This window comes from Aspergillus niger, assembly GCF_000002855.4.
Source record: "Aspergillus niger supercontig An15".
Classification (NCBI taxonomy): Eukaryota; Fungi; Ascomycota; class Eurotiomycetes; order Eurotiales; family Aspergillaceae; genus Aspergillus; species Aspergillus niger.
The window spans coordinates 114170-137236 of record NT_166530.1 but is presented as its reverse complement, the minus strand read 5'-3'; the positions used below and the strand labels follow the sequence as shown (position 1 = coordinate 137236).

General features: G+C 52.1%; 6 protein-coding genes across 6 annotated transcripts; 3 read left to right on the top strand and 3 right to left on the bottom strand.

Annotated features, from left to right (window-relative positions):
- Window positions 1-725: 725 nt before the first annotated feature.
- On the top strand, window positions 726-5046 carry An15g00470 (uncharacterized protein; the record flags this gene model as incomplete). The annotated part of the gene is made up of 2 exons (XM_001396549.3): window positions 726-1709; window positions 1762-5046. The coding sequence occupies 2 exons, from the start codon at window positions 726-728 to the stop codon at window positions 5044-5046; spliced, it is 4269 nt and encodes a 1422-aa protein (XP_001396586.3).
- A 737-nt stretch (window positions 5047-5783) lies between these two features.
- Window positions 5784-7708, bottom strand: An15g00460 (uncharacterized protein; the record flags this gene model as incomplete). The annotated part of the gene is made up of 4 exons (XM_059744431.1): window positions 5784-6422; window positions 6495-7520; window positions 7583-7612; window positions 7667-7708. 4 exons carry the CDS (start codon window positions 7706-7708, stop codon window positions 5784-5786), a joined length of 1737 nt encoding a protein of 578 aa, XP_059602414.1.
- Window positions 7709-8133: 425 nt separating this feature from the next.
- Window positions 8134-10011, top strand: An15g00450 (uncharacterized protein; the record flags this gene model as incomplete). The annotated part of the gene is made up of 3 exons (XM_059744430.1): window positions 8134-8155; window positions 8354-9472; window positions 9530-10011. 3 exons carry the CDS (start codon window positions 8134-8136, stop codon window positions 10009-10011), a joined length of 1623 nt encoding a protein of 540 aa, XP_059602413.1.
- Window positions 10012-11165: 1154 nt separating this feature from the next.
- An15g00440 (hypothetical protein) lies at window positions 11166-13382 on the bottom strand (the record flags this gene model as incomplete). Its single annotated transcript, XM_001396546.3, has 3 exons — window positions 11166-11204; window positions 11258-11454; window positions 11516-13382. The coding sequence occupies 3 exons, from the start codon at window positions 13380-13382 to the stop codon at window positions 11166-11168; spliced, it is 2103 nt and encodes a 700-aa protein (XP_001396583.1).
- A 3332-nt stretch (window positions 13383-16714) lies between these two features.
- Window positions 16715-17134, bottom strand: An15g00430 (uncharacterized protein; the record flags this gene model as incomplete). Its single annotated transcript, XM_059744429.1, has 3 exons — window positions 16715-16797; window positions 16876-16940; window positions 17109-17134. 3 exons carry the CDS (start codon window positions 17132-17134, stop codon window positions 16715-16717), a joined length of 174 nt encoding a protein of 57 aa, XP_059602412.1.
- A 407-nt stretch (window positions 17135-17541) lies between these two features.
- An15g00420 (uncharacterized protein) lies at window positions 17542-20634 on the top strand (the record flags this gene model as incomplete). The annotated part of the gene is made up of 3 exons (XM_001396544.1): window positions 17542-18066; window positions 18134-18274; window positions 18331-20634. The coding sequence occupies 3 exons, from the start codon at window positions 17542-17544 to the stop codon at window positions 20632-20634; spliced, it is 2970 nt and encodes a 989-aa protein (XP_001396581.1).
- Between the last annotated feature and the right edge of the window lie 2433 nt (window positions 20635-23067).

Genomic DNA, 23067 nt, shown 5'->3' with positions numbered 1-23067 from the left:
CGAGAGAATAACGGAGGCAGAGGCGATGGCGAGTGACTGGCCGGAGACAGCGCGGAGTTAAAGTTATCGGGCTTATCAGATATGCAGCGCTTATGTCATCAGGGCCCCCCCGTGACATCGGGGGGTTTCCTTGGGTTTACTTGGGGATACGGCGGTCGACAGGCACGCCCGATGCCGCGATCTATCCACTCCGCGTTGCTACTTTCTGTCGTTCTTTGCTTTTAGATCTTCTTGTGGGAGTTGTTTCTCTCTACGTGGTCCAGGTGACCAGAGGTCACGGCTCTGTTTATCGAAGTTTAACGAGAGTCGCGAGTGGAATCCGTGCATTGCTCATTCGCCCGTGTTCACTACTACGTCTGTTGCTTGTGTTAGCGCTTCGTATGACCTCCGGAAGCTTGCCCGCCCTTTTGGAAGCAGTTCTGAGCAACTCGCCGACTGCTCCCCCTCCGTTCAGTCGCAGATGATACGATGGGTGTCGACCCCCTCTCCCCTATTGCGCCCGTGCGCTTACGGGCACTGCTGCTACCCATTGGCAAGATAAAGCGCTCGAGATTCTTGAGCTTTGCCGCAAGGCTTCAAGCCGAAAATGTTGTCCGCTTGGGCGATATCAGTCCTGATGCGCGACCCAATCGAAGTATGCTAGCACTCAGTACCCCATGTCCGCAGCAGGAGAGACTTGTTTCCGACATAATGGGTACAGTGATTGACTGATTCTCGACATAGACATGTTCTCCCCGCTCGCCTTCCCTACTGGCATGATACTTTACGACTTGTCCTACTCCGTGCCTCCAACATCTCACTTAGACCTCTTCCCTTTCGAGATATACCGAGAGCCTCTAGTCATTATCGCAATCGCGGACGGTGCAGAACTTGGCGAAAATGTGAAGAAGAGTGAACCGGCATCTGCGGCAGATCAACCGCCCACACCGGGCGAGTTGGAGCAACTTCGGCAGGAACTCGAAACACTCAAGGAGAGCAATCCGAGAGCGCTAGTACATCAGCTCCTTATCTTCGACTATGAAGGAGTGAATAAGCTCACAAACGGCCCAGGGGACGTCCTCTGGATCCCACGACCTCAGGCGTCGAAGGCCACTACAATGAAAACTGTCCTGTGTGATATTACATCTCTCCTGCTTTCGGAGCTAGACGAGTTTGCGAAGACTATTCAAAGTATACCTTCCATCGAGTCACCGAAGGCGTCTTCCTGGGGGCCCCATCGCGGCCCTGACATCCGCCCGCGACCGACAGATAGGCTATTTCACCGGATGACCCTGCCTACACATCTCCCATCCAACCCAAATGGCGCACCCGAATCTCCCTTGAGCTCCAAACAGGGATCGCCTGCTCCTAGCGACCATGAGACTCCTACAACCTTTGATGAGATCACCCGATCGATACAATTGGCCAATCGTTCCAACTCACTGGGCAAAATACATTCGCTGCCATCGTCTAAGGAGCATAGCCGGGACCGTCTATCTGTGAGCGGCATGAGCGCGACTGATCGGACCAAGAATCGCATCAAGGGTCGCTCAGGTGTTGTTGTTGGGAACCTGTTCCTTCTAGCCGGAAGATGGCCAGATGCTTTGAAAGAACTCGTTGAAGCTGCGTCTAGTGCTAGAGCAAGCAGTGACTACGTATGGCATGCGAAAGCGCTTGAGTCCATTCTTCTTTGTCTATTAATGGTCGCGTGGGCTGGAATGGACTTTCAGGTACGTATCATCTGGTGCACAAGGTCGGTTGGATATGACTAACTGGTGGCAGATCCCTCCCGTTTGCTACCCTGTCGCCGACAAATCCTCAAAGCTGTCATATAGCAGTAGCCTTGACACGAGTCTGTCATCTCCTGGGAACCGTATTATCTCGCTTCAGAACCTCTCCAACCTATTGCCTGACCTTGCGAACAATATTCTGAATCTCTATAACCGTGCCGCCAACATTACGGATGAACCTCTGCCTCAACTTGTTTACTCCGAAACAGTTATTCGTTTGGCAAGGTTATTAGCGGCGGCTCGTATTCGCGACGGTGCCTTGGATGACGTTGCCCTGAAGCATATAGTTATGAATGAGTCCCTTCCACCTTTGCACCGACCAGAACGGCCTCGTGGTCTCAACATCCTTCGAAAATCCGACATTGGTAATTTCCTTTTCCGCGCCCTGCCTCTTTCTCCTGGCTCAGACCTGCCCGCAACGGACGCCATACCTATTATCGTTGGCGTAGTCTCTGTCCTGAATGTCCTTGACCTACCGCGGAAGAAGGCCTTTATCCTAAGAGAGCTTTTATCCATAATGGTTCCGACGCTTGTCCAGGCCCGGAAGATTGGCGCAGCAGAAGTGGGGGTTCATCCTGCTGCTGGCCTGGCATCTCTCAGCGACACGGCATTTGATATCAATGCCCTTGATCTGGGGCCAGGGAACATGGAGGAGAGCATGCGCTCGCTCCTTGCTACTATAGGTGATATCTATGGTGTCCAACCATCTTCATTCTACGAATGGGAGAAGAGACGATCTTCCACTGCGAGCGGCCAAGATGCCTTGCCCGACTATGATTCGATCACTGCTATTGTTGAACGGGCTTTTAGGCACGCCGTTCTAGATGGCTACGGTGATCTCAACCTGAAGATTGATGTTCTCAAAGCGTGCATTAGTTCTTGCGAAGCGCTCCCTGATTTTATCGGCGTCCTTCGTTTCACAGTAGAACTTCTGCAGACCATCAGAGGAGACTTGATGCTCGGATCTAACTACCAGCCACCATACCTACCTCGCGACGAACAGATCAGACTTTTGAATAACATCAAACGGACTGTCGGCGCAGCCAATAAACTGGGCGCCTCGGGGCTTGAGGCAGAGTACTGGGATGATTTTCTCATCCGTGGTGTTCAATTGCTATCTCTTCCAGATCCCAGACGACCCGTTCGCCGCTCAAAGCCTGATTTGGATGCCGTTACAGCTGATCGCGAAAAGTCCGCAAAGGATCCTTTCTTATATAATCCTTTCTCTAAAGCAAGTAATAAGGCTGCTGAATCCTTGATGGTTGCTGGTGAATACGCGGCATTCCAAGTCACACTTCAGAACCCTTATGAGTTTGATTTGGAGATCGAAAGACTCACTCTCGACAGCGACGGTGTGCCTCTAGAAGCCGTGGCCGAATGGATCCTGATTCCTCCGCTATGCTTGCAAGACATCACAGTCTATGGCAAAGCCACTGGAGAGGGGGCGCTCAAGGTTACTGGCTGCATAGTGAAGGTCCGACACTGCAGAGAGCGCAGGTTTCCGATATTCCAGAGTCCCTGGAAGCCCGAAGCCGAATGGAAATTCAAGCGCACTGGACTTGCGGCCAAGAGGCCTTCTGTGGAGCGCCCACTTTCGTGGAGCTCAACAACCTCAAGAAATGGCAAACAACTTCCCAAGAAAGGCCCTGACACATCGGTGTGCGAGGTCAAGGTCATTGGCCAACAGCCCTCATTGGTGATTGAGTCATTGTCCCTGTCACAGTCCGCGCTGATGGTGCTGGAGGGTGAGTTGAGCTCCTTCACCATCACACTACGGAACACGTCGCCATGTCCTCTTGATTTCATCCTCTTTACCTTCCAGGATTCGACAACAAGACAAGTGCAGTCGGCCCTGAGCAATAAGGATTTACTACCCGTCGAAATTTACGAGCTGGAGCTGAACTTAACCAGGCCAGCGTTGCGGTGGCGCCGACAAGGTTTAAATCCTGAGGACCACTCCATTCCAGCAGGCCAAAGCGCCACATTCACCATCGATGTTGTTGGAAAACCAGGTCTACAGGACACCACCGTGCAGATCGACTACTCGTGTATTGGATCCTCGCAGGAGGGCTTACCTGACGTGTTCTATACCCGCCAGTTGTTCGTCCCACTGACTGCCACGGTAAATGCAAGTATAGAGGTCGCTCGCTGTGACATTCTGCCACTCAGCAGCGACTTCGCATGGTGGAACAACCCTGAGGCAGAAGCAGAACCTGACCAAATCAGCACCAATGTTCTACCCCCATCCGCGGATGGCGATCCGTTCTCACCTGTGCTTTCCCACCTCGCCCGGGGTGGATACGGCCCTGATCACTGTATTCTTCTCCTCGATCTTCGCAATGCCTGGCCTAATGCCTTGTCGGTCACCTTGCATGTCGGCGAGAAGGCAGTGAAATCAGACATGAAATGGCCTCCAGAACCGCCCCAGGATGGAGAGGGCAAATACACTGTTCACGGAGAGCTCCAGCCAGGCCAGATGTCACGATTTGTGCTTGTCCTCCCTCGAGCCTATCTCGACAACCCACATGCATCTATTCCAATCCTTAACACCGGAGTCAAGCGGCAGTTTGTCGTAAGTGCCAACAAGCTCACTTTCGAAGCCGAGGCAGCGACACGCAAGGCATTCTGGTACCGGGAAGAGATTCTCGAGAGAGTTTGCGGGTTCTGGAAAGAGAAGACAGGCATCCGTGAAGGAATAGTCGATCTGCGCAACCTTCGCTTGAACGCGCGCATGGTTGACTTCTTCCGGCTAGAAGACGTTGGTGTGACATATTCCCTCGAACCCGCTTTTCCCAGTGACACAAAGAGCGTGGTACAAACAGGGCGCTCAAAATACGATGTCCGAACCGACGACATGCTCAACCTCACCGTCACCGTCCTCAATCGTTCCTCGCGGCCCGTCCACCCTCTACTCCGCCTTCAACCCAGCCTCCGTCACCAACCTAGCAACATAGCATTAGATCTGTCGCGACGCCTCGCATGGACCGGGATGCTCCAACAAGTCCTCCCCATCCTGCATAGCGGCGAAAGCACCACGGCGACTGTTGGCGTCACCGTTCTCTGCCGAGGAGAGTATGAATTCGGTGCAACTGTCGAGGAATTACGGTTGCTGAAGCCGGCGACCGAGTCCGAGTCCGAGACTTCCAAACCCGCACAGGCCCAGGCGGCTTTCCATGATGACGATGGTATCATCACGGATACTTTTGGGGCAGATGTGGCCAAGAAACGACGAATATGGCACGCTAAGGAGACTTGCATTATGAATGCTCATGACTGAAACGCTTCTCATAAGGATTTAGTGGTGTGAGAGAAGAGGGAATGGGGAGGTTCTTGTCATTTCAGCAAGCATTATCTTTTTCTTTCTGTCTATATTCGTTGCATTCTCCGCCACAGGAAACACTATTTTAATCACGACGTAAATGCAGACATAGAGAGAGAGAGCGCGCTTTGTGTATATGTACATTTCAAATGTTGTTTTTCTTGTTCTGTATTCTCTTTCCTTATTCCGACCACCTTCTTTCTGTCAAATGTATATACGACAACGGATGAATCATGTATCATGTAGGGAGTTAGTTGTGCGCCTCTCATCCTTTCTTTCTTTCCTACTTTATTTTTTTCTTTCTTTTTTCTTTTTTTTTTTTTTTTTTTTTTCTTTTTTTTCTCTCCTCTCCTTTCGCATATCTATTTACGCGAAGAACACCCTGTTAAATAGCGGGTATGTATCTACAGGATAGAGCGTCGTTACTGTTGTGTATTGTGCCACGTTAATAGAATGAACTAGCTATGCACGCAGCTTGGCCGGATTGGCTTGGGATACCATACACGAAGCATAACTATACTCTGTTCAAATACCTCAAGGCAGAGGTGGCCTCATTTCCTGTGTTTGCAGATTAATGATAACAATCTGCGGAACAAACTCATGAGACAGACATGAAAGTGACTAACAGCTAAGATTTCAGGATATATTATAATAAGAAGCTACAGATACACAGAGGCAAAGAAGCAAAGCAGAGGTTAATGTCCGACTGCCCTCTGAAGCCGACCAGCGGCGGACGAGGGGGCGGGCTCAGGCCAGCCGCTCACGGCATCATCGACTTCCTCAAGGAAGCTTGTGCTATTGTGAATGGAGGTGCCTCCTAAGACGACTCTTACTCCAGGTGAGCTGGCATTGACTTGGGCGACCATTTTCGCTTCCTCATACGTCGCCCCGCCCACCATGAAAATGATGATATCTTGGGGCTTGTCTCGTGTATGGCCCCCGCCTTCGAGAAACGGGTATTGCAGCTCCTTCAGGCGTCCTTTAATCAGATTTTGGAGAGTGGCTTCCAGGCGAGGCGAGTGCTGGGTGTAGACGTTTTCGACGCCTTTCAGACCCTTGAACCGGTCTCGGGCACCGGAGAAGAGGGATGTGGATTCGAAGAGGTCAGAAAAGCCGCCTGCGACCGGCGGGGCTTGTAAGGAGTGGTGGTAGGCGAGGAGTTTAGGGATAATGTTGACCTTGTATGATGGGACGTTGCCGGCGGTGACGAGGAGATCGAGCAGGATCGGGAGTGCATTGTTCGGTTGCTTCTCGTAGCGGATGGCGTACAGAGCAACCAAGCGCAACTTGTTCTCTGCAGGAACGCTAGGTAGTTGAATGATTCGTTGTAGGTTCTGCACGAGATGGTGTCAACAACTGGTCTGGCGCAAGCTCCGTCCCGGAGAGAGAAAAAAGAGTCCACGTACCTTGAGGTCATTGGCGTGGTTGTCATTGCAAGCCAAGCTCTGCTCCAACTCACTGACGTCGAGCAGGTCATCCTCACCCACGCGCCGACTCAGCTCCCCCACTAGTGTGACATGTTTACTCACATTGCCCGATAGTTTACGAAACTCGGGATAGTCCTCCACGAAGCGCTTCATGTCCGCAATCGACTCGATGTTCATCGTGTTTTGCGTTTTGACCTGGTACTGCTCAACATACTCCTTGATGTTCTGGCCTAGATCACCAAAGTTCTGGTACATATTCTTCTTGAAGAACGGATCTTGATCCTGGGAAAGGACGATTTCACGCAATTCCGGTCGAATCTCCGGTACGTCCCGGAGGTCCACGCGCCCATTGTGAATGCCCATCAACTCATGCACCATCGCTTGGTAGGTCCACTGGGTCAGTAGCGGAGTGATGGGGTCGTCTCTACGGTCCAAAATCAACAGGATCGGGGGTGTATCGGTCTTGCGGAAATTGAAGAGCTGCTCTTCCTGCGTCACTTGATAGCGGACCTCTGTGGCCAACTTCTTCGCTAGCAGACTGTTCTTTTCGTAACGGATCAGCGGATTCTTCTTCAGCGCCAACAACATGGCAATGACCCCCTCCGTTGCTCTTTGTAAGGCATCCGCATTCCACAGATCTGGCGACTGGCTCCACAAGCGCTGCTGTGGGAAGCCCAAATTCAGGGAACAGAGATCCGGATTGATCACAAGGAAGTCGGCAAAGTGTTCCTGCACCACGCGAACTACCTCGTGGGAATCCGCTTCGGCGAGACGTTCGAGGGAGGATTTGCGAATAATATTGGTGAGGTAGATGTAGTATTCTCCGTACTTGGGCTCGCGGAGCTCGTCGATCAGGAATTGAACGGAGGTGGGGGAAGGGCGCACGAAACAAAGGCAGCGGAGATGTCGCATACGTTCGCGAGCGGCATTATCGAGGCGATCGATGAGGTAGACTTCATGGTTCAACAAAGCGGACTGGGTGATGGCGGTGGACACAATGGGTACCTGGAGCCGTTGGATTAGCGCACAGCTTCCACAGGGATCAATGAGAGAATCGCAAGTCCCACTGTCTCACTGTCGAGAAGCAATATCTTCATCTTGGCCGATGAAGAGCTGGAACCACCTGTCGGCGAAGGGTCCCCCGCGGTGACCATCTTGGAGATGTAACCCGACACCGCCGCGACGACATCCATGTTGAATGAGGGGGTGAGGTGTGGAGAGAGGGGCAAGAGGAGGAAAACGAAGAAGGTTGGTCTAGCAGATCCGTGGAAATGATTCTAGACTCTCAAGATCGGAAACGGGAGATGATACATCAGCATCCAAAATGTGGTAGATCAGAGGAGGGTGAGTTGACTTGGAGGGCGGGTGGATTGGTTGAGACACGCAGATGATCGGAGAGCTGCCATGTGATATCAGACCGTTGAGATAGTTACCGTTTCATTTCTTCGTTCCCGCCCGCCCTTATTTTTTTTGTTTTCCCCTTTGCTTCTCCCCAGCCCTTCAACCATTTCATCTCTGGGCTCGATGTCGTGCCGACACAGTTAAGTATCGGCCTTGGTGACTTAAACTTTTTCCTTTTCTTGTTACTGCCCGTTCTTTGCGGCGATTTGCATCCACCATGTTACCATTTATCAATCAAAGTATGTTGTGAACCTTCCGTCGCAGCACTTGAGAATGCGCGCCCCTCTTTCCTGCGTGAAGATCATGCTAAAAGGCTCTCTTTCTAGTCTTTGAGTATCCAGCCAATGCGACTGGAGCTTCGATTGATGAGCGTATGCCTCTCCCTCCCCGTCCTGGCCCTTCTTCGTCCCCCGAATCAGTCCCTCACCGCTGAACAGTGAAGCTCATTGCGTCATTCCTCCTCTCCTACCCCCTCGCCGGTCTGTTGAAGAGAATCCCCGACGCTCAACCCTGGAAGAAGAATGCCTTCATCATTGCCGTTTCCTTGTTCTATCTCGTTGGCCTTTTCGACCTATGGGATGGCCTTCGCACTTTGTTCTATAGCGCCGCCGGTACCTATCTGATCGCCTACTACATTGATGGATCGTTGATGCCCTGGATCGGCTTCATCTTCTTGATGGGCCACATGTCCATCAGCCACATCTACCGCCAGATCGTCAACGATCCTCAAGCGATTGATATCACTGGTGCCCAGATGGTCCTGGTCATGAAGCTCACGTCTTTCTGTTGGAACGTTCATGATGGTCGACTTCCCCAAAACCAGCTCTCAGATCCTCAAAAATATGCCGCGATTACGCATTTTCCGAGCATCCTGGACTACATGGGCTACGTGCTATTCTTCCCGGCTCTTTTCGGTGGTCCGTCCTTTGAATACGTCGACTACCGTCGCTGGCTCGACACTACTCTTTTCGAAGTCCCCCCGGGTACCGACCCGTCGAAGGTGCCCCCGACCCGTAAGAAGCGCAAGATCCCTCGCAGTGGAACTCCTGCCACGAAGAAGGCCCTGGTTGGACTGGCATGGATCCTGGCATTCCTACAGCTGGGGTCTTACTACAATCAAGAAACCATCCTGAGTCCCAGATACATGGGCTACTCCTTCCCTCGACGGGTCTGGATCATGCACATGGTCGGGCTAACCGCACGCCTCAAGTACTACGGCGTCTGGTCCCTGACGGAAGGTGCTTGTATCCTGTCTGGCATGGGATACAATGGCTTCGATCCCAAGTCCGGCAAGGTCTTCTGGAACCGGTTGGAGAATATCGATCCCTGGAGTCTTGAGACCGCGCAAAACTCCCACGGATATCTGGGCAGCTGGAACAAGAACACCAACCATTGGCTGCGAAACTATGTCTATTTGCGCGTCACCCCCAGGGGAAAGAAGCCGGGCTTCCGCGCCAGCTTGGCCACGTTTACGACCAGCGCTTTCTGGCATGGTTTCTACCCGGGATACTATCTGACATTCATCCTTGGATCGTTCATCCAGACGGGAGCCAAGAGTGAGTTCACCTGGTTAACCCACCCGTGCATTGATTTCCCGTACTGACAATGCGCAGACTTCCGTCGTTATGTACGCCCGTTCTTCCTCACTCCGGACGGGAGCAAGCCGACTCCCTACAAGCGCTACTATGACATTATGAGCTGGTTCGTGACTCAAGTCACCCTGTCCTTCACGGTGATGCCCTTCATCTTCCTCGGATTTAGCAAGTCCATCGGCGTTTGGCAGAGCGTCTACTTCTACGGGATCGTCGGCAACCTCCTCAGCATTGCCTTCTTTGCCAGCCCCGCCAAGGGCATCCTCATCAAGAAGCTCAAGGCCCGCAACCGGCCTCATGTTACACGCTCAACCAGCTCCGACACCCTGCAACAGCCAACACTAGGTCTTCCAAGTGACGCTGTTCAGGCCTTTGATGAGGCCGTGCAGGAGATCCGGGGTGAAATTGAAGCCAGGCGCAGACGCGGCAGTGCCGTTACCATGCCGACTGGAGAAGAGCTGAAAGCAGTCGTGGAAAGCAAGATTGGCCGCAAGCTCACATGATCATCTGGATCCTGTGACTTCCCATGTGACCCAAATCCAAAAAAAAAAAAAAAAAAAGGGGTCTTAAGACTCCAGGTCTCAGGACCTGCTACCAGTCTGGCTTAGAGCCAACTAATTCGACACGTGTGAATGAGAACGATTGATGGGGTTGACGATAGAATGTATATTAGACTTTTTACTGCTCCGAAGCGGCTGCGCATACTTGTCTCGTTGTTGGTGCTCCTTTGGGATGAGTGGCATCCTTATGATTCTTATTCTTCTATTATGTATGCTTTCCGGCGCTGACGTACACTTTCAATTCGTTCATACTTATATGCTACGAAGTCTCCGACAATAAGCGTAATGAGCAAGTCTTACTTTCTTTTGCTTAGTTGAAGCCAGACGAGTATTTTCAGCAACTTCCTGTTCTCTTCAGTCTGACGGAATTGTCTATAATCATACCAATTAACAATGAGTCTACAGAGTATTCGAGGAGTATAATATCATATATTGTCTATTTTTGGTCAAGAGGAGCCACGCAGAGCGCGACGACCACTTGTATATATACTGTGATAATGTTGGTCACGGTGTCATAAGTAAAACATGTATCCATAAGTACATGGGGGAGAAGGGAAGATATAGGAAAATAGGAAAACAAAAAAAGTAAAAAGGAAAATGACATATATCCATGCAATGTCGTGAACCCTTAATTAAATCCGTCGCCTCACGCTCCCAGATTGAACCACCCCATTGTTTGTTCACCAAATAATGGTCCAAGGGCGGGCTGAAACAGAGTCCAAAACACCAGGTGGAATATAAGGCACAAAAGAAAAGAACATTAGAAGCATTACGTCGTCCAATCGTGTCGAGTGTTTTGAGAAAGGTAAACAAACCAAGCAGCCGCAGGGGAATAGAAATGCGGCAATATCAAGCGCGCAAGGGTATGGGTGGGGGGCAGGTAGCATGCAAAAGAAGAAGGGGGGTATAAATGGAGGAATCGACTCCGAACGGTGAAAGCAAAGATCGATCCAATCGAGAACAGGCGCCGGCATAGCCGGCGAGAGGGCGTGAAAAGGGGGGGTAATGGTAGTACAAGCAATAATCGAGGGGGTCGTGGATAGAAGAGCATAGCTAGTTGCGGGCATGCTGACGCTATAGAAGCCAGATGTACCCGTCTAGAAGCCCACTGTGGTGCCCACAACAGCCAAGGTGATCTGCGAAAGGATGAGCATTGAATACCCAAGATAAAGTGAACAGGATAACATACCACAATGGTAATAATCACCAACCCCAATGGGTTCATCCAACGGTTGAGATTTCTCCACCACCGAGCGTTTTCATGTCGTCTTGTCTCCAGATCGAACAAGCGCATTCTAAGCGTCATTTCGAGCTGTGACTCGACGTCGTCCTCCGGAATAGCATCCGGTTTCGTCGGTAAGGGGAGGAATGACGCAATTAGCCAGGCTAGTGTACACAGTCAGTTGACATGTTCAGGCGACTATCATGGAGCACGATGGGGCCATACCGAGAGGAAACACAAAACCAACACAGAACGACCACACTTGGATGTTTCTTCGGCCAAGTAGTGGTTCCGTTCTTGAATCCAGCGACGGTGCACCCCAGGTACCTCTCCTTGGATTAACCGCGCGCCGGTCGGGAAACAGATGAGGGGACCAGCTGTGTCGAAGTCGATGGCGGGATGGTTCCCGGCTCTGCGATTCGGGTTCCCTTACCCAGTGGTTCCGTGGATCACGCGGGTCGGGTTTCCACCGCAGAGTTTCTCGCATTTCGCTGCCAAACGTCCTCGTCCTCGTCCGGCTGGTAGCGGTCGGTAAACGGTTGAGAACATTTGTGTGGGAGGTTGAGGCGCGCGCAGACGGTGGCCGATCGGGTTCCGCGCCAGACAAGACCGAATCTTCAGCTTGCTCGCCGGCGCCATAGTACATCTTGGCCCAATTTGGCAAAAAGTGGAATGAAAAGCTTCCGCTGGTGGGAGGTCGCATGTTGCTCCGCATGCTGCTCTGTCTTGACTCCGACGAAACACTGCAGGGAACTGCCGGGTTTGTGGGACGCGCTGGCAAGCTCGAAAGATTGTCCATCCGCTCATCACCGTCCGAATCGCTCACTAACCACATCGAAGACGACGTGGGGCGTTGACGGACCAGCGCCGCGGAAGGCCGTTTAGGATCCATCTGGCTGTTATCAATAGAATCAGCGGCCGGAGAAATGCTTCTCGAGTCACATTCGGCGGACCACATGGAAGGAACGGTTGACAGGTGAGTTCTGAAACGCTCCGAAGAATAATCCGTGGTGGGTTCTTGTGGGTTCTGATCCGATGCATCTTCTTCCGAATGTGACACGTCAACTCTGGAGCTTGACGAAGATGGCGCCTGGATGGTCGGGTATTGGATGAATACGCCGCTGTCAACAATGGCTTGAATGTCTGACGGTGGCCCGCTACGCGACGACGAGGTGACAGAGCGAGAGTGACTCCTTTCCCGTGCTCGTGTTGAATTAGATCGCACTGAAGGCACCTGGTATGGAGGGTTCGAGCGGACAGACTGCGAACGCGAGCGCGAGCTGGAGTGTTCTGAAGACGAGCCATGCGTCCACTGAGCGGCTCCAATATACCGGATCACCGTTCCCAGGGAGTTTAACGAGGACAGGGAATTAGAGCGGGTGATCGAGGCCGAATTCGAGGATGCACCCAGAGGAACGAAGTTCAGACTTGAGCTGTCGAGCGCGACGAAATTCGGACTGGAAGGCGGCCCAATTGGCACTACATTGGGGCTGGAGTTGCTCGAAGCAAGAGTCTCCGGGCCCGAAGGAACCCGTGACGGCGTCTGCGATACGACAGTTTTAATAGTTGGGACGGCTCTTGGCAGGCTGTTTGGCTCCTCATCCGAATACGCGGCGACGGAACCTTGATCCGATTTCTGATCGGTCGGCTTGGGGTCGTGAAGGACAGGCTCCGGAAAGGAAGACTTGCTGGAGGACGGATCGTCTTCCCAGACCTGCGATGGGGTGTTGGCGGCATCGAATGTTGAAGACAAGTCCCAGGGATCGCTAACCGACTGGTCAATCAAACTACTATCGGCGAGGTGGCTGAGTTCCGTGGAGGTATTCCCGTGATAGTGATCCGGCGCTTCGTCGACATGGAACCGGGAGTCCGGAATGAAATCTTGGCCTTTCCCAGGACGCGGTAAAAGGATCTGCTCCGGCTTTGTCGGGTAAGGCGTGGATGTGTACACGTCGGGTTCCTGCTGATCGTTGTATTTTTCGCTGACGGCTCGCAAGGATGAAGGTGGGGAGTTCTCATTCGTATGGGAAGGGGTGCGCTCATGAAGAGCTCTCCGTTTGGGAGAGTTCGAGGTCGGTGCAGCTGAGCGCATGTTGGGATTATTAGTTCATTATCAGTCAGTAGACACCAAGATTAAGACTTGTTAAAAGGATGGGAGTTCCCCAGAAGGTCCTGAGAGAACAAAAACAAAAAGATCACGAAAAGCGGATAAGCAAAGAGCACCCCCGCTCTATAAGGCACTTCGGGGGAAGTGGAGGAGGGGAGGGGGAAGAGATCTAGAAGAACACCAGATTCAAAACGATGAGAATGATAATCGACGACTGCTCGGTTTGGGAAATGAGAGTAATAGCAACAGCACCGCAACAAGGACCACCACCGAGGGGCACGTCTCAGGGCGAGCAATGGCCGCCGAGGGTGAACCGGGGGGGGGAGAGAAGAGTAACAGTGCCCAGTTGATGTTTGTTGTGGTGATAGTGATTGTTTGCTTGTCTAGAATTTTATGATGCAATAAAGAATGCCTCGACACAAAACGACGGGAAGAGAGCGGATAACGCTGTCCAACGGCACACGAAGCCAAAGAGAGTGAGTGGATCCGATAGAGAAAAAAAATGCCAGTAGGTTGAGATTAGCGAGTCATGTCGACCGGCGGGACAGGTTCGCAACCAAAAGAACGAAGAACAGAAAAAGAGCGTCTAACCCGAGACCAGAAAAGCACCGCAAACCAGTTCCAAAAGAGCGACAGAAAGGCACAACGAGTGGAAGCAAAGAGATCCTCCACCTGAAACGACGAGCCCGGGCGTAGTAATATTTAAAGGAGCCCCGGACTTCGGCCCTCCCACTCAAACCAGCCAGCCAGTTGTGCAGCGGCGGTGTGAACGGCCAGTCAATGGACGATGGACGATCCAGGGGCGCTGCAGGCTGCATGCTTTAGAGCACCGCTTTGAAACCGCACGATTGGCGGATAAGGAATGGTCCTGCAGCTCGTCGCTTGTCCACCTGCATTGGGGAAAGACGCCCGCCTCCCAATTCGCCTGGCTAAGTTAAACGGGGATCGCGGGATGGCCGCCAGGAGGGTCTGGAACTAGTTCTCGTAAGCTCTGTCTTTGGGCTCCAGAACGCCTTTCCTCGTCATATTCCAAGACATAGGAGTAGGGTCAGAAGGTCCCCGATCGCCAATCAACTCTAATAATAATATGTTCCTTCATAATAATGCTGTCCACGGAATACGAAATTATGCTGATTTAAAGCCCTCCCATGATATCCAGTTATCTGTGGTGCTTTGTTCCGGTGGTGATGGTGTGTTGCTCTAATAATATCCTCGGGCTGAGAAATTAGGACAAACCCAGACTAAAAGAGTGCAGTGATTGATTATTCCCGGAGAGCAGGCAGGCTCTTTTTGATCCTCACTCAGCCCACAGGCGACAGACACAATCATCCTCCCCTAACCTTCCAGCATGCAGGAACAAGAAAGACGAGCACGTAGTAGGTTGGTTGGGACGCAATTCCCCACGGCTGAAATGCAAGGTCTCGCCGTCGTACATAATAGTTGCAGCGCATGTGCCGCAGGCACGATTACTTTCCCACCCACCTGTAGATACCTACCAAAATCCAGGTACGTACTACTCGTCACATTTGGGGTATCCTTCCCATCGGTCCCACGAGGCATCCATTCCGATTGTGACCAGTCCAACCAGTGGAGTGCGAGACCTCGAGGGGGGAGGACGACAGGAACCGGCGATCGAGATCCACTGAGATGATGTGGCTGAGGGGTCATGGTAGGCCGGCCATTCCAGAAGGTCTCATTGGCAGTGGAGAGGGGAATTTTGGTCCTTTTGTCATCGGCATAGCCCAATGATAGGGGCCAATTGAGAGAAATCCTGAAAGGCAGAGAGAGCTAAGGATCAACCCAGTTTCTAAGGTTGCCAACTCATCCCAAGTGGAGTCTCTGTCAAGCCGGTTTGGATTAGCGAGATGAGCTACCATACTTGCTTAATATTAATCACCTTGCCCAAGGGTGACGGTGGGTGGTGGGGGGGAAGGAAAGAAGAGATGACGATTTTATGGTCTCAAGACATGGCTGACACGGATGGAATATTCCTAAGTACTAATGGAAACCCTGAACCCATGGTTCGTGAACAGAAAAAGATGGGGATTCATCTCCGCTCCGCCCACCGGATCCAAAGATCGAAGCGGGAACGGCCAGCAGAAGCTCTGGGTTCAAATCAATCGATCCTCGAACCGGGCGGGAGCTTCGGTGGAGGGAAAAGAAAAAGGGGAGAAATCCGTCCGATCCCGAGATTCCTACTTGCCGCCCGTGACCCCTTGATTCTTGCCTGGGCATTCAGGCACGAATGACTCTTCTGCTCCCTTTCCACGCGTGCGGCAATCAAATCAATGACGACGGATGAGCAATTCCGACAGAATGGTCAAAAAATAGACTGCTTTGCCGATCGATCTACGCATTTCGAGGCGATGCAGGCTCCCCTATATCTATCTCTGCCTCGGTACGCTTCGTCGTTTACTCCAGCTCGTGTTTACCCCCACTGTTGGCCATATATGGATCATACAGCTCTGCACAGCACGAGCGTCATCAACGCGTCGGGAATCAAGTTCACAGCTTCTATATTACCACCATGTATGGAATAAGTTGCCGGCGTGCTGTGGCTTGCTGGTCATCTATATGAAGGGCCGGTTAGAGTCCCATGAATAGCCCGGTAGTCCCTACGCATACGAGAGTGATGATGAAAAGGTTCTAGAGCGTCTATCCGTCCTTCAGCCGCAATATGGAACACCAAGGATAAGATCATTTCCCCTACAATAGCTCTCCTTTTTGTGCATTTACCCCTAAATGGAAGAACTATAGGAGCCGCCGTCCGAATAAGAGATGATTCACTCTGGAAAAGAGAAAGAAAAAAGGAGGTCAGTTTCCGTATGCAGCACCTTCCGGGCCGAGGGTGGCTGATCCCAGCAACCGGGCCTTCATAAACTGAGTCAGAAATAGATTCTGCTCCTGATCAATCTGGAAATTCGCACGGAGTACTCCGTGAGTGGAGCCCCGTAGGTAACTACTCAATAGGAATGTCTAGGCCGCCTCCTTAAATTCTTCAGGGAGTGATTCCGTGGAACGGGTGTTCGTGAATACGTGGGCCATGAGATTCAAGATCCCGCGTCTAAAGAAAGGGTCTGGTCCAGTAGATGAGTAGAAGCAGATGGGATCGAGAAGCTCTATCTAGATCCAATCTTGGCGATGCGGACGGGATTTCCAATGCATGCTGTGGGTGGATGGCGAGTCGGAGCTCGAGAATCCAACTAGACTACGGCAAGTCTCCGAGCCCAACGGATAGGTGCGAGAATCTAGAATTCTAGATACTACTAAAGTCTCTAGGCACAACGGGTACCTGCCGAGCCTGCGGTCACTCGAACTTAGAAGATAGAGACCCCATCATTATTGGTCGCATTCTTGCTGTTCTCGTCATGAGTCTCTGCGAGGTGGTCTGATATCATAGCTAGAACAGGTGTTGTTGGAAGTACATAGCCAATAATTTGGCTTTTATGATGGTGCTCCAGTCCAACCAGCTACTTACGAGTTTCTTTTCTAATTGAGTCCAGAGCTTTATGCTGGGTAGCAGTGTACATCGGAGTATTCGCACTGGTTATGGGTCCAACGGCTTGCAGTTTCAATCCAAGCTTACGCTACATTCGCAGTGTCGTGCAAGACCAGTCTATGGATAGTATGGGACTGTCACCGATCTCATAAGATGCGTTTTGGTTATTGTCTTTCTACTGTCTGTCATGTGTGAACTAGTGGACTGCTTACCACTTATAGTATTTATATTCAGGCATTTTATGAGTCTGAATACTTCCTTGTCGCCAACTGCGATTATATATTTCCGCAGGATAGAGTAACTAATAGATGCTCCTAGTAGCACTACTAGTAGCCATCCCATAAAATTTATACATACTACTATTAAATTCACGGGCGAGGCAAATATCATATAAAAGCTACAACCGGCTTTGAATAGCATATTACTTTCGATTGAACTGATGTCTGACAATCTCATGTGTCTTCCAATGTTGCTTGTTCCCTGACACTATTCCCTATCGGGCGATGCCGATCCGCCGATGACTTCAGCCATCCGATCAAGAAATCTTGACGGAGATGCCACCACTGCCAGCTCTCCAACCCACCAATCCACGCCAGTCAATGGCGCGACACTCCTCCCCCGCGGCATAATGATTATACGACCAACATGCAATCCCTACTACGTTTTCGATTGAGCCCGACACGGTCGGCGCTCCCACACCCAGCCCGATGGAACTGCGCATCCCGTCCGATTTTACGACCGACTGCTGTTCCCTCTCGATATGCGACAACCACCGCATCTGCAACCTCGATCTCCAAGAAGCTCGATTTATTGGCCTTGGATAAGAAGTGGCAGGAAAGATGGCAAACAGATTCCTTGAAGAAGCCCTCCAAGACATCGGCGGACGGAGACGCAAAACCCAAATCATACATCCTATCTATGTTCCCCTACCCTTCCGGGACGTTACACATGGGGCACCTGCGCGTGTACACTATTTCCGATGTGCTGGCTAGGTTTTACCGGATGCGCGGACATGAGGTCCTTCATCCAATGGGTTGGGATGCGTTTGGCTTGCCGGCGGAGAATGCGGCGATTGAACGGGGGATAGACCCCGCGGAATGGACCGAGTCGAATATAACAAAGATGAAAGAGCAATTACGAAGTATTTCAACCTCTTTCGATTGGGATCGGGTATGTGTGTTGAGTGTGCAAGCTATGTGATTACCAGCTTTGCTGACATGTTGGTTGTCGAACGCAGGAACTAGCAACGTGCGCACCGGAGTTCTACGAACATACCCAGCGGATTTTCCTTATGCTATATGAGAAGGGCCTCGCATACCAGGCTGAAGCGCTAGTCAATTATGACCCGGTTGATAAGACAGTGCTGGCTAATGAGCAGGTGGGTGCTATGGAATGGGTTACACACGGGATTCAAAAGGCTCACTCTTGGTGCAGGTCGATGCCAATGGCTTCTCTTGGCGCTCGGGAGCCAAGGTCGAGAAGCTGAAGTTGAAGCAATGGTTCTTCCGTATCACGGATTTCAAGGAGATGCTCCTGAAGGATCTTGACTCTTTGGCGGGCGGCTGGCCGGAGCGCGTTCTTTCCATGCAGCGGAATTGGCTTGGGAAATCGCAGGGTGCCAAGATCAAGTTCCCTGTGGCCGTCAATGGCAATAATGGCACAGACATCGATATCGATGTCTTCACCACGCGACCAGATACTCTTTACGGAGTCGAGTACCTCGCTCTTTCTCTGGATCATCCCATTGTCCTGGAGGCGGCGAAGAAGGATCCGGAACTGCGCAGATTTCTGGATACTGCCGCGTCGCTTCCGCCCGACTCTAAAGCTGGCTACAAACTGTCTACTGTCACTGCTTCCCACCCTCTGCATGTTATTGACAAGGAGAGCCCCCATGTCGCCCGTCAGTTGCCTGTATTCGCGGCGCCTTACGTCCTTAGCGACTACGGTGAGGGCGCAGTGATGGGAGTCCCAGGCCACGATGCTAGAGACCTTGCATTTTTCAGAGATAATGTGAACCCCGATTCCATACCCGTTGTCGTTGGACCCCAAGAGGAAGCCGGGGCAGACGGTGGTGACGCGAGCATCGTTCCCTCCGCGGATGCAAAGGCTTTTACGCAAGAGGGATATTTGAACTCCTTGTGCTGGAAGTACGAGGGTCTTCACTCTCGCGAGGCCAAGAAGCAGATCGTCACCGATCTGAAGCAGGTCGGACGCGGTGACTTTGTCGAACAATGGAGGCTCAGAGACTGGTTGATCAGCCGACAGCGCTACTGGGGGGCTCCCATCCCGATTATCCACTGCGGCGATTGCGGCCCTGTACCTGTGCCAGATGATCAGCTCCCAGTCAAGCTGCCCAAGATTGAAGGGGACTGGCTGAAGGGCAAGAGAGGAAATCCTCTCGAGTCATCCCATGAGTGGGTGAACACGAAATGTCCGAGCTGTGGCGGGCCTGCTAAGCGGGATACGGACACCATGGACACCTTTGTCGACTCTTCATGGTACTTCCTCCGTTTCTTGGACCCGAAGAACAAGGAACAGCCGTTTTCGCCGTCGGCTGCGCGCCCGGTGGATGTCTACATCGGCGGTGTCGAGCATGCAATTTTGCACCTGCTATATGCCCGATTCATCTACAAGTTCCTCTCCCAGTCCGAACTATTCCCGGAAATCGCTCGAGCTGGAAACGTTGCGACGCCGTTTGAACCATTCAAGACTCTCCTCTCCCAAGGTATGGTGCACGGCAGGACGTATTCGGAGCCGTCTACGGGGAGATTCCTGCACCCCTCCGAAGTGGATCTTTCCAGCCCCGACAAGCCACTGATCAAGGGCACCCAAATCACGCCCAATGTGTCCTTTGAGAAGATGTCCAAGAGCAAGCACAACGGAGTCGATCCGACCGGATGTGCGTTGAGATACGGTGCCGATACTACTCGGGCCCATGTCCTTTTCTCAGCTCCGGTCAGCGAGGTGCTGGAATGGGACGAAACGAAGATCGTGGGCATTGAGCGCTGGTTTGGTCGACTCTGGAAGTTGGTGAACGATGCGCAGCAGAGCCTGGCTTCGTTCTCGTTTACACTGCAGCCAGCCGACTTGAAAGCCACCTCCGGCCACGCGACTGGCTTGCCCAGCTCTCTACAGGATCTGAGCGACAGTGATGCGGACGCTGTGCTTGCCACCCACCGCACCATTTCCTCTGTCACGAGCTGTATTGAGAAAAATCCATACGGGCTGAATACTGTCATCTCCGACCTGACCAAGCTGACCAACTCGTTGTCGTCGTCGACGCCCAGTTCACCGCAGGTCCTCTACCTATCTATTTCTTCCCTGCTCCGGCTGCTTTCGCCGATCGCGCCCGCGCTGGCGTCCGAATGTTGGGAGATCCTCAATGGTCCCGTGACTGCGGGGAAGCCATCCACCAATGTCCCCGCCATCTTTGACTGTCCCTGGCCAACTCCTCTGCTGAAGCCCGAGGAGGCCGATATTCTGTCTGCGCGCGGTGGCCAAGTGGTCGCCGTCCAGATCAATGGCAAATTGCGATTTACGATCACGATCCCCCGGCGGCTCTCCCCCACGACCGCGCCCGAAGCTAGCGGCACGGTCACGGAGGAACAAGACTGGATTATCAATCGGATCTTGGAGACGGACGAAGGACAATTCTGGCTGCGGAAGAAGAACGACTGGGACAAGCGGAGACGGGTGATTGTCGTCAAGGGGGGCAAGTTGGTGAATGTGGTGTTTTAGCGCGCAGGACCCTACAGTGTCTTGAATCTCCGGTTGTTGTAAAAACATTAATCATCCTCCCGGGGGAAAAACGCATGTAACTATAGACTCATGCATGTATATTAGACAGAAGGCAACAAGACCGAAAATAAAGTAACCATCTCCCCTGAGACACTGACGATCGCGTAATATCGACAGTCCTGACCCGTGAAGTCAGTAAGCCGGTCACTGTGTGAATGTTATTTGCGTCGGTAGTTTTTCCAACAAGAATTCTGGGAGGCCGTTCGCCCGCCGAGGATAGGCGCGCATTTCCTATTTTTCGATCAGTCGAGCTCCGTGAGTCCGGAAGCCATGGCTAAACCACCCAACAACAGTAATCCTACCCCTCAAAGTTGGGGCCAACGAGGTTCCATCGCGTGATGTGGCCGGAAAGGCGATGCGCCGTCCCAAAGTGAGGAGGTGGTGGAGCCGGGCTTCCCCTCATAGGCGCCCAAGGTGGTGAAGATGATGTATTCCTGACACTTGACAACATTTGACAGGCGGGTCTGTCCTGCCTTGTCCTTGTCTTCCTTACCCTCTTGTGATGGCTTGAATGGGCCATTGTTCACGGTCGCGCAAAAGGCACCCATGGTCCGGCTGAAACGCGGAAATCGCTCGGTGCTTGAATTTCAGTTGTCCTCAAATGGAGGGAACATTTTTTAGGGGGGGTGGACGGACGGGCGGGTTTATCTGCGGAGAGACGAGCTTTTGAGAAGTGATTCTTATGTCCCCTCATGTCATTTTCCCTTCTTCTTTCCCCCTCGCTGCTCAATTTGGGCAAATAAGAGGGACCTGACTAGACTGAGATAGATAGATCACGCTATCAACGGCACCTGGTGTTCCGAGTCTCGGGTGGATAGTAGAGTAGTAGTAGCAGCAGTAGCAGCAATTCGACTTAATTTCGCAGGGAGTGAGTGGATGGCCAGGCCGGTTCCTATTAGTTTGTCTGTTTGGCTGTTCCCATTTGGGGTGAGGGGTTACCCCTCATGCAGCATCCCCACTAGTCCAGATGAGGGATAGTGGCGATACAGAGACCACCCCTCACGAGGGGGAAGTCACAGCTATCCCAATCAGGAAAAGAAGTCAGCAGAAGCAGTAATTCTGTCCGCAGAACATCGGTGGATACACGCTTGATGGGAAAAAGTGGATAGAGGAGTGACTGAATTGAGCTAAAAGATCCTCCCTCAACGATACCCGTAGGAAAAAGAAGGTCCATTGGCATTGTCTGTCACTTGCTGATGACAGGCTGGCAGGTTTTCCGTTTCCCCATAGAAACTCTACGCCCGACATACCTCCGGCCATGCAGGCAACTTTCGGCCCAGGCTCGGGTTCCCCTCACGAGCCCATAAGCATGTATTTCCTTTCCCAATGGCCGTTTGATTTCTGGAACCCCGCATGGCCTTGGGAAAATCCCCCTGGCGCGAGGGTATTGTGCATTAGAATACATGTTGGGATGGCAATCAATCTGTGACTGAAGTTGGGGGATATACGATCAATAGTATTCTGGTATTGTTTTAAGTTGCTTTACCGCTATGATACACTGTACGCATTTTCCAATTAAGGCTCATCTACTACTAGTCTAGTTCAATACATACTCCGTAATGTGTCAACTGCCCGAGGGTGGGTTTCAAGCTTTCGACGGTATCGATCTATACAAAGTTAACCCAGAGCCATCCGACCATCCGTGAGTCTATGTGCTACTAGTTGTCCCGCGTGCGGAGACAAAACAGGACCGAAACGTCGTCCGTGCCGATGCGAAACTGCCGCCGAGGCGGACGATCGCCCAACTTCAATCGTTGGCTGGTGGGGTTCCAGTTCCTTGCTCCAACTCGGGGCGAATGGAGGGTCCCAAACTATTCCCCTCCCTCCCTCCTGCCACTTGCTGGGTCAACCCAGATGAGGGCCTTGTGCTACTACCTGCCTGGTGTCCTCGTACTATCCGGATTTGACCCATCCTATCGCAGACGTGGATGGAGCAACCCTTTCTGAATATGGGCCAAGAGGGGATGGAGGGGGGCAATTGTGGTGCTCACCTACTACATAGTACAGAAAAATGAGGACCCAGTGAAGTCTATATATTTGGCTAAATTCCCCGTCTTTGTCGGTCTCATTCCATCCTCATCTCTCTGCATCTCATAGCATCACAGCTTGTCTCCTCATCATACTTTGCTCATCCCCCTCCAAGGTTTCTAAAACTCCACCGCCGCTTTCGGTAAGCCAACCCCCTGCATCATCATCCATCTAGCATCGGCTCTGCCCTGTGGCATGCTTGCCTGCCATCCATAGTTGCTTCTCCACACATGCTTTCACTTGTCTCCCCGCTCTCCCCTGTTCGCCGTTGTTACTGTTGTACTTGCCGCTCATTCGGCTTCCCCGACTTTGCAATCCGATGCATCATCTACTACTATTACTTCC